This window comes from Pseudorasbora parva, chromosome 19 (assembly GCF_024679245.1).
Source record: "Pseudorasbora parva isolate DD20220531a chromosome 19, ASM2467924v1, whole genome shotgun sequence".
In the NCBI taxonomy this organism is placed as follows: domain Eukaryota; kingdom Metazoa; phylum Chordata; class Actinopteri; order Cypriniformes; family Gobionidae; genus Pseudorasbora; species Pseudorasbora parva.
The window spans coordinates 41,265,388-41,280,092 of record NC_090190.1 but is presented as its reverse complement, the minus strand read 5'-3'; the positions used below and the strand labels follow the sequence as shown (position 1 = coordinate 41,280,092).

The 14,705-nt window shown below is 37.8% G+C and overlaps 1 protein-coding gene across 2 annotated transcripts in view; it reads right to left on the bottom strand.

The window, feature by feature from the left end:
* The window catches only part of LOC137047928 (zinc-alpha-2-glycoprotein-like), a 13,837-nt gene extending 4,697 nt beyond the window's left edge, over positions 1–9,140 (bottom strand). For both annotated transcript variants that reach the window (XM_067425862.1, XM_067425863.1), the window contains exons 1-5: positions 8,867–9,140; positions 7,967–8,230; positions 5,665–5,925; positions 5,301–5,582; positions 701–811 (exon numbers count right to left, since the gene is read on the bottom strand). In XM_067425862.1, coding sequence (XP_067281963.1) covers positions 701–811; positions 5,301–5,582; positions 5,665–5,925; positions 7,967–8,230; positions 8,867–8,921 — 973 coding nt within the window. In that variant the 5' untranslated portion in view covers positions 8,922–9,140. The remainder of the gene's footprint in view (positions 1–700; positions 812–5,300; positions 5,583–5,664; positions 5,926–7,966; positions 8,231–8,866) is intronic.
* Between the last annotated feature and the right edge of the window lie 5,565 nt (positions 9,141–14,705).

The window sequence follows — 14,705 nt, the reverse complement described above, 5'->3', positions numbered from 1 at the left end:
GATACAGAGAAATGTTTATTGACACGATTACTTTTAGAAGAGCCAGACTCACATGGTAAAATGTATCTGTGTGTGTGTGTGTGTCTGTGTGTGTGTGTGTGTGTGTGTGTGTGTGTGTGTGTGTGTGTGTGTGTGTGTGTGTGTGTGTGTGTGTGTGAGCCTGTTTATGTGGTTTATGAGGACACAAATTTGTATAACTACATGGGTATTACACTGGTATTACACTATAAATGTGGTTTATGAGGACATATCAAATGTCCTCATAATTCAAATGGCCTTAAAAACATACTAAATTATGTTTTTATGAGAAAGTAAAAATGCAGAATGTTTCCTGTGATGGGTAGGTTTAGGGGCAGGGGCAGAATAAGGAAATACGGTTTGTACAGTATAAAAACCATTACGCCTAGGAGAGTCCCTGTAAACCACATAGACCAACATGAGTGTGTGTGTGTGTGTGTGTGTGTGTGTTCTGAATTATTTTGAAGACAATTTTTTTTTTTTTCTGATAGCACAAAAATCAAAACAGCAGTGAATTTATCAAAATTACATTTTTTTTCTTCCTAATTATTCCTATAAAATTCTCTTCATGGACTCACTTTCACTTACATGGATCCCTCTAGGTTCATTGTCTGTTCTTATTCCTCCTGACCGAGCTAAAAGATACAGTATATATAATACATATAAAATATATAATACTCACTTTGACGTTTAAAGCATTTCCTCAGCAGAAAAAAAACAAGAAGAATGAAGGCAAGAACAACTAAAGCAACTATAAATCCAATGAGCGCCGGCAGCAGGACGTTCACTTCATCTGCCACAGAAAAACAGAAACACATCATTCATCAACATTTACTTCAGTTACACCGTCCAAAAAAAAAGGTAAAGTGCTCTCATTGGGGCGGTACCCTAAGGTACTAAAGTGAAAAGATACATCTTTGTACCTTACTAACCCCTAAATGGTACTTTAAGAGTGTGTATTAGTACCTTAAAGGCTCATATCAGTACTTTAAGAGTGTGTGTTAGTACCTTAAAGGCTCATGTCAGTACTTTAAGAGTGTGTGTTAGTACCTTAAAGGCTCATATCAGTACTTAAAGAGTGTGTGTTAGTACCTTAAAGGCTCATATCAGTACTTTAAGAGTGTGTATTAGTACCTTAAAGGCTCACATCAGTACTTTAAGAGTGTGTGTTAGTACCTTAAAGGCTCATGTCAGTACTTTAAGAGTGTGTGTTAGTACCTTAAAGGCTCATATCAGTACTTTAAGAGTGTGTATTAGTACCTTAAAGGCTCATATCAGTACTTTAAGAGTGTGTATTAGTACCTTAAAGGTTCATTTCAGTACTTTAAGAGTGTGTGTTAGTACCTTAAAGGTTCATATCAGTACTTTAAGAGTGTGTATTAGTGCCTTAAAGGTTCATATCAGCACTTTAAGTGTGTGTGTTAGTACCTTAAAGGCTCATATCAGTACTTTAAGAGTGCGTGTTAGTACCTTAAAGGCTCATATCAGTACTTTAAGAGTGTGTGTTAGTACCTTAAAGGTTCATTTCAGTACTTTAAGAGTGTGTGTTAGTACCTTAAAGGTTCATATCAGTACTTTAAGAGTGTGTATTAGTGCCTTAAAGGTTCATATCAGTACTTTAAGTGTGTGTGTTAGTACCTTAAAGGCTCATATCAGTACTTTAAGAGTGTGTGTTAGTACCTTAAAGGCTCACATCAGTACTTTAAGTGTGTGTATTAGTACCTTAAAGGCTCATATCAGTACTTTAAGTGTGTGTGTTAGTACCTTAAAGGCTCATATCAGTACTTTAAGTGTGTGTGTTAGTACCTTAAAGGCTCATATCAGTACTTTAAGAGTGTGTGTTAGTACCTTAAAGGCTCATATCAGTACTTTAAGAGTGTGTGTTAGTACCTTAAAGGCTCATATCAGTACTTTAAGAGTGTGTGTTAGTACCTTAAAGGTTCATATCAGTACTTTAAGAGTGTGTGTTAGTACCTTAAAGGTTCATATCAGTACTTTAAGAGTGTGTATTAGTACCTTAAAGGCTCATATCAGTACTTTAAGAGTGTGTATTAGTACCTTAAAGTTTCATATCAGTACTTTAAGAGTGTGTATTAGTACCTTAAAGGCTCACATCAGTACTTTAAGTGTGTGTATTAGTACCTTAAAGGCTCATATCAGTACTTTAAGTGTGTGTATTAGTACCTTAAAGGCTCATATCAGTACTTTAAGTGTGTGTGTTAGTACCTTAAAGGCTCATATCAGTACTTTAAGAGTGTGTGTTAGTACCTTAAAGGCTCATATCAGTACTTTAAGAGTGTGTGTTAGTACCTTAAAGGTTCATATCAGTACTTTAAGAGTGTGTATTAGTACCTTAAAGGCTCATATCAGTACTTTAAGAGTGTGTGTTAGTACCTTAAAGGTTCATATCAGTACTTTAAGAGTGTGTATTAGTACCTTAAAGGTTCATATCAGTACTTTAAGAGTGTGTATTAGTACCTTAAAGGCTCACATCAGTACTTTAAGAGTGTGTATTAGTACCTTAAAGGCTCATATCAGTACTTTAAGAGTGTGTATTAGTACCTTAAAGGCTCATATCAGTACTTTAAGTGTGTGTATTAGTACCTTAAAGGCTCATATCAGTACTTTAAGTGTGTGTGTTAGTACCTTAAAGGCTCATATCAGTACTTTAAGAGTGTGTGTTAGTACCTTAAAGGCTCATATCAGTACTTTAAGAGTGTGTGTTAGTACCTTAAAGGCTCATATCAGTACTTTAAGAGTGTGTGTTAGTACCTTAAAGGTTCATATCAGTACTTTAAGAGTGTGTGTTAGTACCTTAAAGTTTCATATCAGTACTTTAAGAGTGTGTATTAGTACCTTAAAGGCTCATATCAGTACTTTAAGAGTGTGTGTTAGTACCTTAAATGTTTATATCAGTACTTTAAGAGTGTGTATTAGTACCTTAAAGGCTCATATCAGTACTTTAAGAGTGTGTGTTAGTACCTTAAATGTTTATATCAGTACTTTAAGAGTGTGTGTTAGTACCTTAAAGTCTCATATCAGTACTTTAAGAGTGTGTATTAGTACCTTAAAGTTTCATATCAGTACTTTAAGAGTGTGTATTAGTGCCTTAAAGGCTCATATCAGTACTTAAAGAGTGTGTATTAGCACCTTAAAGGCTCATATCAGTACTTTAAGAGTGTGTATTAGTACCTTAAAGGCTCATATCAGTACTTTAAGAGTGTGTGTTAGTACCTTAAGAGTTCATATCAGTACTTTAAGAGTGTGTATTAGCGCCTTAAAGGCTCATATCAGTACTTAAAGAGTGTGTTAGTATCTTAAAGGCTCATATCAGTACTTAAAGAGTGTGTGTTAGGACCTTAAAGGCTCATATCAGTACTTTAAGAGTGTGTATTAGTGCCTTAAAGGCTCATATCAGTACTTTAAGAGTGTGTATTAGTACCTTAAAGGCTCATATCAGTACTTTAAGAGTGTGTGTTAGTACCTTAAAGGCTCATATCAGTACTTTAAGAGTGTGTATTAGTACCTTAAAGGCTCGTGTCAGTACTTTAAGAGTGTGTGTTAGTACCTTAAAGGCTCATGTCAGTACTTAAAGAGTGTGTGTTAGTACCTTAAAGGCTCATATCAGTACTTTAAGAGTGTGTGTTAGTACCTTAAAGGCTCATATCAGTACTTTAAGAGTGTGTATTAGTACCTTAAAGGCTCGTGTCAGTACTTTAAGAGTGTGTATTAGTACCCTAAAGGTTCATATCAGTACTTTAAGAGTGTGTGTTAGTACCTTAAAGGCTCATATCAGTACTTTAAGAGTGTGTGTTAGTACCTTAAAGGCTCATATCAGTACTTTAAGAGTGTGTATTAGTGCCTTAAAGGCTCATATCAGTACTTTAAGAGTGTGTATTAGTACCTTAAAGGCTCATATCAGTACTTTAAGAGTGTGTGTTAGTACCTTAAAGGCTCATATCAGTACTTTAAGAGTGTGTATTAGTACCTTAAAGGCTCGTGTCAGTACTTTAAGAGTGTGTATTAGTACCCTAAAGGTTCATATCAGTACTTTAAGAGTGTGTGTTAGTACCTTAAAGGCTCATATCAGTACTTTAAGAGTGTGTATTAGTACCTTAAAGGCTCATATAAGTACTTTAAGAGTGTGTATTAGTACCTTAAAGGCTCATGTCAGTACTTTAAGAGTGTGTATTAGTACCCTAAAGGTTCATATCAGTACTTTAAGAGTGTGTATTAGTACCTTAAAGGCTCATATCAGTACTTAAAGAGTGTGTGTTAGTACCTTAAAGGCTCATATCAGTACTTAAAGAGTGTGTATTAGCACCTTAAAGGCTCATATCAGTACTTAAAGAGTGTGTGTTAGTACCTTAAAGGCTCATATCAGTACTTAAAGAGTGTGTGTTAGTACCTTAAAGGCTCATATCAGTACTTAAAGAGTGTGTATTAGTGCCTTAAAGGCTCATATCAGTACTTTAAGAGTGTGTATTAGTGCCTTAAAGGCTCATATCAGTACTTTAAGAGTGTGTATTAGTACCTTAAAGGCTCATATCAGTACTTTAAGAGTGTGTATTAGTGCCTTAAAGGCTCACATCAGTACTTTAAGAGTGTGTGTTAGTACCTTAAAGGCTCACATCAGTACTTTAAGTGTGTGTGTTAGTACCTTAAAGGTTCATATCAGTACTTTAAGTGTGTGTGTTAGTACCTTAAAGGCTTATATCAGTACTTTAAGAGTGTGTGTTAGTTTCTTAAAGGCTCATATCAGTACTTTAAGAGTGTGTGTTAGTACCTTAAAGGCTCATATCAGTACTTTAAGAGTGTGTGTTAGTACCTTAAAGGCTCACATCAGTACTTTAAGTGTGTGTGTTAGTACCTTAAAGGTTCATATCAGTACTTTAAGTGTGTGTGTTAGTACCTTAAAGGCTTATATCAGTACTTTAAGAGTGTGTGTTAGTTTCTTAAAGGCTCATATCAGTACTTTAAGAGTGTGTGTTAGTACCTTAAAGGCTCATATCAGTACTTTAAGAGTGTGTGTTAGTACCTTAAAGCACAATCATTTGAATATACTCCAGGGTTTCTACTGATACAAAGCCATATGCTAATCGCTGAAGTAACCCTTTAAGAGTGTGAATTAGTACCTTAAAGGTACATATTAGTAGCTTTTCGGTTTTGTACCTTAGGTTACCGCCCCAGTGACACCAATATACCTTTTTTCTGACAGTGTATGAGACAGATATAACACTAATCTTCTGAAAGCTAGTGTCCTGTATGGTTGATGGTGTTACCCCAGCGGATGACGAGCGGGTCAGTCAGACTCTGGTGCTGCACCACACACTCATACTGAGCTTTTTCAGAAGGCAGGATCTCCAGGCTCTTCCTCAGCTGAAAGGATCCGTCTGCGTTCGGTCTGACTCCCTCTGAGTTCAGCTGCTCATCAGGTAAAGCCGTCTGATGGTGTCTGATCTCCATCTGCACATGTTTAGGGGAGAAGCCTGTGGCCAAACACACCAGCAGCTGCTTGACTGAAGATCCAGACGCTTTTACAAGAGTGTGAACACGAGGACGAGCTGCAGGACAGACAGACACGAGTCCTTAAAATAACACACCAGCATGAAAGAATGCATTCAACACAATCTGATGCAAACTCACATTTCATGATGATCTTTCCCTCTCGCTGAAGGTCGGTGACGCTGCTTAACGTCTCCACACATTTCCTCTCCAGGCTGGAAACTGATTCTCTGTCCAATGTGACGTTATGGTCAAGGACTAAAGGCTTCCAGTGCATTGAGAGGTCAAAGGTCAAGGTCTGGCCATCATAGGCGTATTCATCAGTGCCTTGAGGAAACATCACTGAACCATCAGAGCGACGCTCAAGCACACAGCCGTGCCTCCACTGAACAACATGAACATCTGAAGAGAAACAGAGAAGATACAATACATTAAATGACTAAAAGTCCAGGAAATCTGTGCTGTACACTCTCAAAGCAAACTTATATATATATATATGAATGAGTGAGGATACATCTAAAAATGCACATGAAAACAGGGAATTAAATTGTACATAATAGTTAATTGCTTGTTAAAATATATAAAATCATGTCATTTCGCTAAAGATTTGCCAAGCATATTTCATTTATTCATTATTAATTCAAGTGTTAATTGTCTTTTCTTTGTAATTGTTTGTAGTTTACTATCAATTTCTGAGTGATTTTTTTTTAAAGCAAATTCTAAACCCTTTTTAAAATACATACAAACCCGATACCAAAAAAAGTTGGGACACTGTACAAATTGTGAATAAAAACAGAATGCAGTGATGTGGAAGTTTCAAATTTCAATATTTTATTCACAATAGATAGATGACATATCAAATGTTTAAACTGAGAAAATTTATCATTTTAAGGTGAAAATAAGTTGATTTTAAATTTCATGGCATCAACACATCTCAAAAAAGCTGGGACATGGCCATGTTTACCCCTGTGTGTCATCCCCTCTTCTTTTTATATCAGTCTGCAAACGTCTGGGGACTGAGGAGACAAGTTGATCAAGTTTAGGAATCGGAACGTTGTCCCATTCTTGACTAATACAGGCTTCTAGTTGCTCAACTGTCTTAGGTCTTCTTTGTCGCATCTTCCTCTTTATGATGCGCAAAATGTTTTCTAATGGTGAAAGATCTGGACTGCAGGCTGGCCATTTCAGTGCTGGATCCTTCTTCTACGCAGCCATGATGTTGTAATTGATGCAGTATGTGGTCTGGCATTGTCATGTTGGAAAATGCAAGGCCTTCCCTGAAAGAGACGACATCTGGATGGGAGAATATGTTATTCTAGAACTTGGATATACCTTTCAGCATTGATGGTGCCTTTCCAGATGTGTAAGCTGCCCATGCCACACACACTTATGCAACCCCATACCATCAGAGATGCAGGCTACTGAACAACTGATAACAACTTGGGTTGTCCTTGTCCTCTTTAGTCCGGATGACATGGCATCCCCAGTTTTCCAAAAAGAACTTCAAGTTTTGATTCGTCTGACCACAGAACAGTTTTCCACTTTGCCACAGTTCATTTTAAATGAGCCTTGGCCCAGAGGAAACGCCTGCGCTTCTGGATCATGTTTAGATATGGCTTCTTTTTTGACCTGTAGAGTTTTAGTCGGCGACGGCGAATGGCACGGTGGATTGTGTTCACCAATGTTTTCTGGAAGTATTCCTGAGCCCATGATGTATTTTCCATTACAGTATCATTCCTGTATGTGATGAAGTGCCGTCTAACGGCCAAAGATCACAGGCATCCAGTCTGGTTTTCTGGCCTTGACCTTTACACACAGAGATTGTTCCAGATTCATCCAGAGTCTTTGGATGATATTATGCACTGTAGATGATGATGATAACTTCAAACTCTTTGCAATGTTTCTCTGAGAAACTCCTTTCTGATATCGCTCTACTATCGTTCGCCGCAGTATTGGGGGAATTGGTGATCCTCTGCCCATCTTGACTTCTGAGAGACACTGCCACTCTGAGAGGCTCTTTTTATACCCAATCATGTCGCCAATTGACCTAATAAGTTGCAAATTGGTCCTCCAGCCGTTCCTTATATGTATATTTAACTTTTCCGGGCTCTTATTGCTACCGGTCCCAACTTTTTTGGAATGTGTAGCTCTCATATTGTGGATAAAAAAACTAGTTTATGAGATTTGTAAATGTTTGCATTCCTTTTTTATTCATAATTTGTACAGTGTCCCAACTTTTTTGGAATTGGGTTTGTATTATTAAAAAACTACATTAAAATACTCTGAATTTTGAAATTGTGGTTTAAGAAAATTTGAATAATCTGCTGTCAAACTATACTTTTAAATCATTGCATGGGTGATTTGTTCATTCTTCAATCTGTTCATTTGTATTAGAAATGAAAATCCCTCTTGCATTGCTCAATAATAAAAATGCCATAATCACCCGTGTCCCGTGGGCTGTTCTGGTTCCTCTTGAGCTCCATCAGTGTTTTAAGGTTGATTTGAAGCCACTGTTGTTTATAATGCAGATCATCTCTTTCATTAAAGAGTCTCTCAGATTCCTCACACAACCCAGTCATGAAATCTGCTTTATACACACTCTCACACACACTCATCTGTATGTCATTGAATTCCACTGAGCTGTTGAATTCATAAATGTCTCCAGATTTTGATATGACACTGTACATGTAGAATAGAGAGAGGATTTCTGGAGGAAAAGAGAAGAAACTTGTTCAAACAGGAAAAATGCAAGCATGTTACAGGCATGAGCTGTCCAAAGTTTAACCCTTATTCTGTAACACACTCCAGTGAGGTCACAATCATGTAATATTTCTGTAACTTGTTCTGGACTGTGTTTCCCATTGCCATTGGCCTACACAGGACACACATGTTGTCGTCTGAGACAGGAAAAAGTGACTAGCACTTGGTAGAGAAGTTTGTCCCTTTAGGGCTATTGTAAAAACATGGCGGCACAAAATGGCGGCTTCACTGTAAGGGTGTGTGTAGATCGAAACGGCTCATTCTAACAAACACAAAAATGGTTCATTATGTAAGGTCTTTATACACCACTGAAAACATAGTTAAGTACATTATATTGCATTTCTGTTAATAGATCCCCAAATACTACACACTGCACCTTTAAGGTTTACAATACAAATACAAATAGAACAACTTGTTCCAAAAGCTATACAAACAAAACTGTTTTCTTAAGCAACGCTTATAGTACATCCACTAAAAGACAAAGAAAATATTGTTTTGTAAAATCAAACAAACTAAAAAAGAGAGCATCAAGATTGATAATTACATTACACATTGCCAAATTAAAAAAATATATATTCCTTACCACTCCGAGAGGGAAATAAAGATGAAATCAGAAGGAGAACTTTGATTGAAGCCATTCTGAGCTGTGGGTCTCAGTGTGAAACTGGAAAACCATGTACTCACACACTTACAAATGTGAAAAGAAAAATGACGCTGTGCAGGGTTACCATGTCTGGGTAACAAAACCAGCCCAACGACATATCCAAATGTCAAAAATCTACATATAAAGTTAGCTAAAATGTTTTACAGACAGTGTGACCTTATTTTTTTCCAGTCACCATATGCGCAGTGGAAAGTGTCGGGTCATCACCCACACAGGAAAAGAGAAATGATATTAGCATCACTTATCGTATAGGAACAAGAATTAAACAGGAACTATAGTCTGTTTACCACAGTGGCAATAAGCAGTTTCAGATGTGGAGGTGAGTCAGGCGACAAATGTCATGATACCACAGAAAACACATTAAACATTGTCTGCAGATAAACTTTGAAGAAGCTTGACAATTTCTTCTCACAGATGGGCATTTTTGACTAAAGAGGACTGAGAATATCGAGAGACTCTTTGCTTGTTAGAATACAGAATATCCGCAGAAGTATTACTAGTATCTCATTTCACTGATAGTTTGTTTCTGTGTTGATTTTATATAAAAATGCAGATAAAATGTAAAGTATTAGCTCTGGCTCTTCTTTTAAATGATCTTTTTCATTTTTATGTTTGTTGTTTTCATCTGTCAATGTTGTACAAGCTTAATGTGGCGGTTGGTCTGTGTTATTTTTGTCCCGCCCCTCCTCCACTGTGATTGGATGGCTGGGTGAAGAGTGACAGTGATGAGCGCTGCGGTTTACTCAAAGTTTAAAGGTGTCATGAACTGGGTCAACTAATGACATTTGTGTGGTTTTTACATTCAAAAACATAATAACTAATAAGTAATAGGTTATTTTCTGGTTTTGAGGCTCTCTCCTGAACGCTGGGTTTTGATGGGCGTGTCCCTGGAGACTTGAAAGTAAACGCCCACGGCTAGGATTGGAGAAGATTTGCATATTTAATGAGCTTCAGCTCCGCTGTCAGTTCAGTTCACATGAGGGAGGGATTGTTTTGAAAGCGACACCAGAATGATTCTCTCGACCACAGGGCTCGTAACGTCTTTATCAAACAAACACGAGACGCCTAGTGGTGTCGCTTTTGGTATGCAGAACTGGCGCTGCGGGATAAACCGCATTATTTCTCATCCACCCGCGATTGATTGGAATATTATTTCTGTATTACATGGCCTGCACGATATAAGCGCGAACACACACACACGTACGCGCGCCCAGATCAAAAAAGGAATATTATTACAATATAGCCCATCTGGAAACCACACAGCCCCAGGACTACTATTATACATATAAAAAAGACGTTTTACTCACATAAGTTTGTTGCACCATTCCTGTCGAATCCAATATAGAAACACAATGTTGTGTCTGCAAATCCAGCTCGACCTGAGACTTTTTTACAAACGATCCCGCAGTGAAATGAAGCGAACTGGTCTAAATAAACTTGTTCTGAGCCGTCTTTTAAGAGTGTATTCACAAAAGAGCAAATTGTGTGCCTTCTTAACAAATGTTAGTGTAAATTCACATTAGCTCTACCTAACAATGTCAAGGTCTAAAAAATATACAAAACACACACATATTTCAACATCTTTAGTGGTGTAGTCAGTAAAGCGCGAAGGCTTAAAGCTCCACTGTGTGATATTTTCCCCCATCTAGCGGTGAAAAGGACCATCCAGTGAATATTAGTTTCTGTTCCTCTCAATTCTGATTTCGTTTTAACTCCTACGGTGGCTGATTTAGTCCAAGATTAACATGGCAATCCCCCTCTTCACATTCGACACGGTGCCATCGAGTGTTAAAACGCGAAAGGCGAAGCTTGAATTTACGGGTATGTCCCTCTTTGGCTACTGTACTTTCAAGATGGAGGAGCAACATGGCGACCAGCATTTGAACCCCTCACCCGTATGTATTTTCAATGGCATATTATAAATTTACCAGAATACTTTATTACTTGAAAGAAGTAAATATACATTAATGAGCACATATATTTTTGAAAGAACTAAGTGTTTTTAGCTAAGAATAAACTAAAAGAGTTTTGTTTAGCTTGTGTGTAGCTTTAAAGATCTTGGTTTTGACGCGATCAACCCGGCCAGGTTCGAATCCTGCCGAGTTCGCTCTTCTCCCTTTTCCCATCACATATCACATTAGAAAGGCATTAACATTCAATAAAAATTAATAAAATGTTAAATAAAGTGCCTAGTGAAATGATTCGTAATTGGGTAGGGTTAGGAGTCGGTGTAAGGGTTTTCTGATCGCTTTTATTCTCCCATTAAGGCAGCATTTATTTAATCATTTTAATTAATATAATCATTTAAACAGTTTATTACATCCTGTTAATGTACAAATATACTGAGGTGTATAGTAGGCCTATGTATCTGTCAAAATAAAGTTGGCCTATAAATTGCATGTAATTACTATTTCCACATATTGTAAAGAACTGCTACTTTTACATGGTGTAAATATATTTATATATATACGCTATTTTCACTTATTAAATATAATCTATTGTTAATAAAATATCTGTTATTTTCACTTGCGCTGAATTTATGAATACTCTGTTAAAGGGGCGGTGAAATGCTGTTTCCTGCATACTGAGCTTTTTACACTGTTAAAGACTTGGATTCCCATCCTAAAGACAAAGTTTCAAACACTAATGTTGGACGTTTGATGGAGTATTTCTGTGTCAAAAATACTCCTTCCGGTTTCTCACAAGTTTCGGAGAGTTTTTTTCGAGTATGGGTCGGCTTGACGTTAATAGAGCGGAAGGTCCTTGTGTGGGCCGTACGGGCTCTTCTCCCGGTAGAGTGCGCGCGCGCGTGACTAGAGCGAGAGAGGAAACGCACGCCCATAAACACTCTCAGCTGCAGATCCAGTCGTCCGTGAACACTTCTGTCGCGCCGCGCTCCACTTTATTCCTATGAGTGACGTCGAGCGACTTCAACGCTTCAGCACAGCATTCTGGGAAGGCAGCGCTGCATTTGAACCGATTTGAACGCAGAAATGACGAGAAGCGTCACAACATCGCTTCAGTCGCATCTCAAAGTGGATCTCCACGGCCACTGCTGTCAGGACTTCACCAAATCATACCAAAGAAGTGTGTTTTTGACGGAGCAGTCCCAGCGATAAAGGTTCGGTCCTGCTTTGGAAGCAGCCGGTGAGTTAAACTGCTTCAAATGTCTGTGCTGTCGGCTATCGTCGCGTGAGTAAACATCAGTAAACGACACGATCGTGTGCTTCGTCATTCAAATGCGCTAACGGTTACTCCATTGCTGTTCTCTGTATAACGTTACACTAGTCTGACGTGCAAAACCGTTTTGCTTGCTACTGCTAAGGTTTAGTCGCATACAATAGTCCATAAACCGAATCATGTCCTCATAAACTGCGAGTAAACACACACAAATGTTGACAGGCCACTAAATACAGTCCATACTACAGAGACGGACGTCCTGCTGCTGCTGTTTCTCCTGTTCAGTTTATTTCAGCCTCCGAATGATTCTGGATCATTATCTGTATTAGCTGAGATCGATAGCATGGGTTTCTCCACGCTTGAGGACGTCACCGCTTTGTGTGCGCTCGTCATTCTTTAGCTCCGCCTACACGATACGCCTCCAGGCGCTCGTTTTTTTCCGGGGATACAGCCCATATTTCTTTTATAAATATAATAAAACTAAAGACTTTTCGGAGATATGAAGGATGCAATACTACTCTATAGGTACTCAAGATTGACATGAGATTGACTGAAACTGAGTGTTTCACCCCCCCTTTAAACTCGCTGAGATTGGAGAAGCAGTAATCAGTCAAATGAAGGGAACATAGCAAACGTTTGAGGTTAAAATGGAAAATATGAACGTGGAAAATATGAATTTTAACCACTAATTATTCACAGCATCATCCTTTGGAAGTGAAAATAAACCTAAAGCTACACGGAGAACGTATAGGCGGGCATTATGCAAATTGTGACGTGCACGTGAACTTCACGAAAAAAAAAGATTCGAATTCCAAACAACTCGTCTAAGCGGTTCAGAGTCGACTCTTTCTTTTGAGATAAAATAACTTTATTTATCATGCATTCAGTTTTACAACTTTGCACACTGTTTACATTCACACTACACACAAAAATCTGTAATAGGGTAATAGGGGCACTTTAAATAAATATTATTTATATAGCCTAGTTTAGTTTATATATATATATATATATATATTTTTTTTACACATTTATAATATTAATTTTTCACAGCATCTTTCCACATGTGCACTGACGCTGTCTGTACAGCAGTGGGCAGCATTGTGTTATTTACAATCTTCTCCATGTGAATGAGCGGGAATATCCAACATTCCCAAACACTTCCATCCAAAGATCACTTTATTATGCAGATTATAGCTGGTCACGCAGAGTGGCGTTACATAAACTGGCGCGTGATTACAGGACTCACGTGACTGTAGTTTGGCTCAAACCTCAACCTTACATCGGCTTAATCTGAATCTCACACTTCAATAAACCAGATCCAAAAAACACAGCTAAATCACACCACATCCTTCACCTACCTTTAGAAGTAGACCTGCACTCTGGACTGTACAAACCAACAGATGATAAGGATGTGGTTTTGACTGGATATCTGTCTATTTTTACTTCCTTCTATTTCATTTCTTTCATTTGATTGACATTTTAATGACCTGCTTTTCATAAAATCACTTCTGAAAGACTAGTGGGTGGAAATTAAAATGATTAGTCACGTAAACACATCAAAAATAGTCAGAATTCATTTCCCTCTCTTTATTTCCTGTTGACATGCAGCGAACTACATGGTAAATAAATATAATAAAATATTGCAATGGTGCAGAGGAATAGAGGAACATTATTGTTTGCTCTCATTATAAGCTAAATCTTTACAGTTATTGTTTGTCACTATTTGTTGAGTCATTCTTCATGTAATTGTTGATATGGATTATTATATTAACCCTTAAGCAAACACATAGCCTAAAGAAATAACATCCAAAAACAGACTCATCCAAATGTTGGTGCTAAAAACAATGATTTATTTTTGTTTCGTTTCATTGGGAAGAATCTGAAATATTTTCCAAGCAGTTCTGAGAGGAAAAGATTTCTGCTGTCCTTTTCATCTGAGAAGCAGAAGATTTCAGTTTGTTCTCCATTTCATCTCATTGCTGTCTGAGAAATAAACCATTATATCGGTGTCATCTGATGTCAGAAACACGTGAGCTGTTCAGCGATGGACAAAAGGTTTACGATGAATGATAAGAATACAAGATTTGGATGAGGGTTAATTTTTACACAAGACTAGAGGCCAAAAATAATGTCTGCCATGCAAATGTAGCTTAAAAATGGTAACATGTATTAGATAACAGAGGTTTTTTTTTATTAAATATCTCTCTGTTAGATGTTTATCATTATATACACGGATCAGGCATAACATTATGACCGATATATCCTAATATTGTGTTGGTTCCTTTTTGCTGCTAAAAACAGCCCTGACCCGTCGAGGCATGGACTCCACTAGACCCCTGAAGGTGTGCTGTGGTATCTGGCAGCAGGATGTTAGCAGCAGATCCTTTAAGTCCTGTAAGTTGTGAGGTGGGGCCTACATGGATTTTTGTTCAGCACATCCCACAGATGCTCGATTGGATTGAGATCTGGGGAATCTGGAGGCCGCATTATCCTGCTGGAAGAGCCACAGCCACCAGAATACCGTTTCCATGAAAGGCTGAACATGGTCTCAGCAATGCTTAGGTAGGTGGAGCGTGTC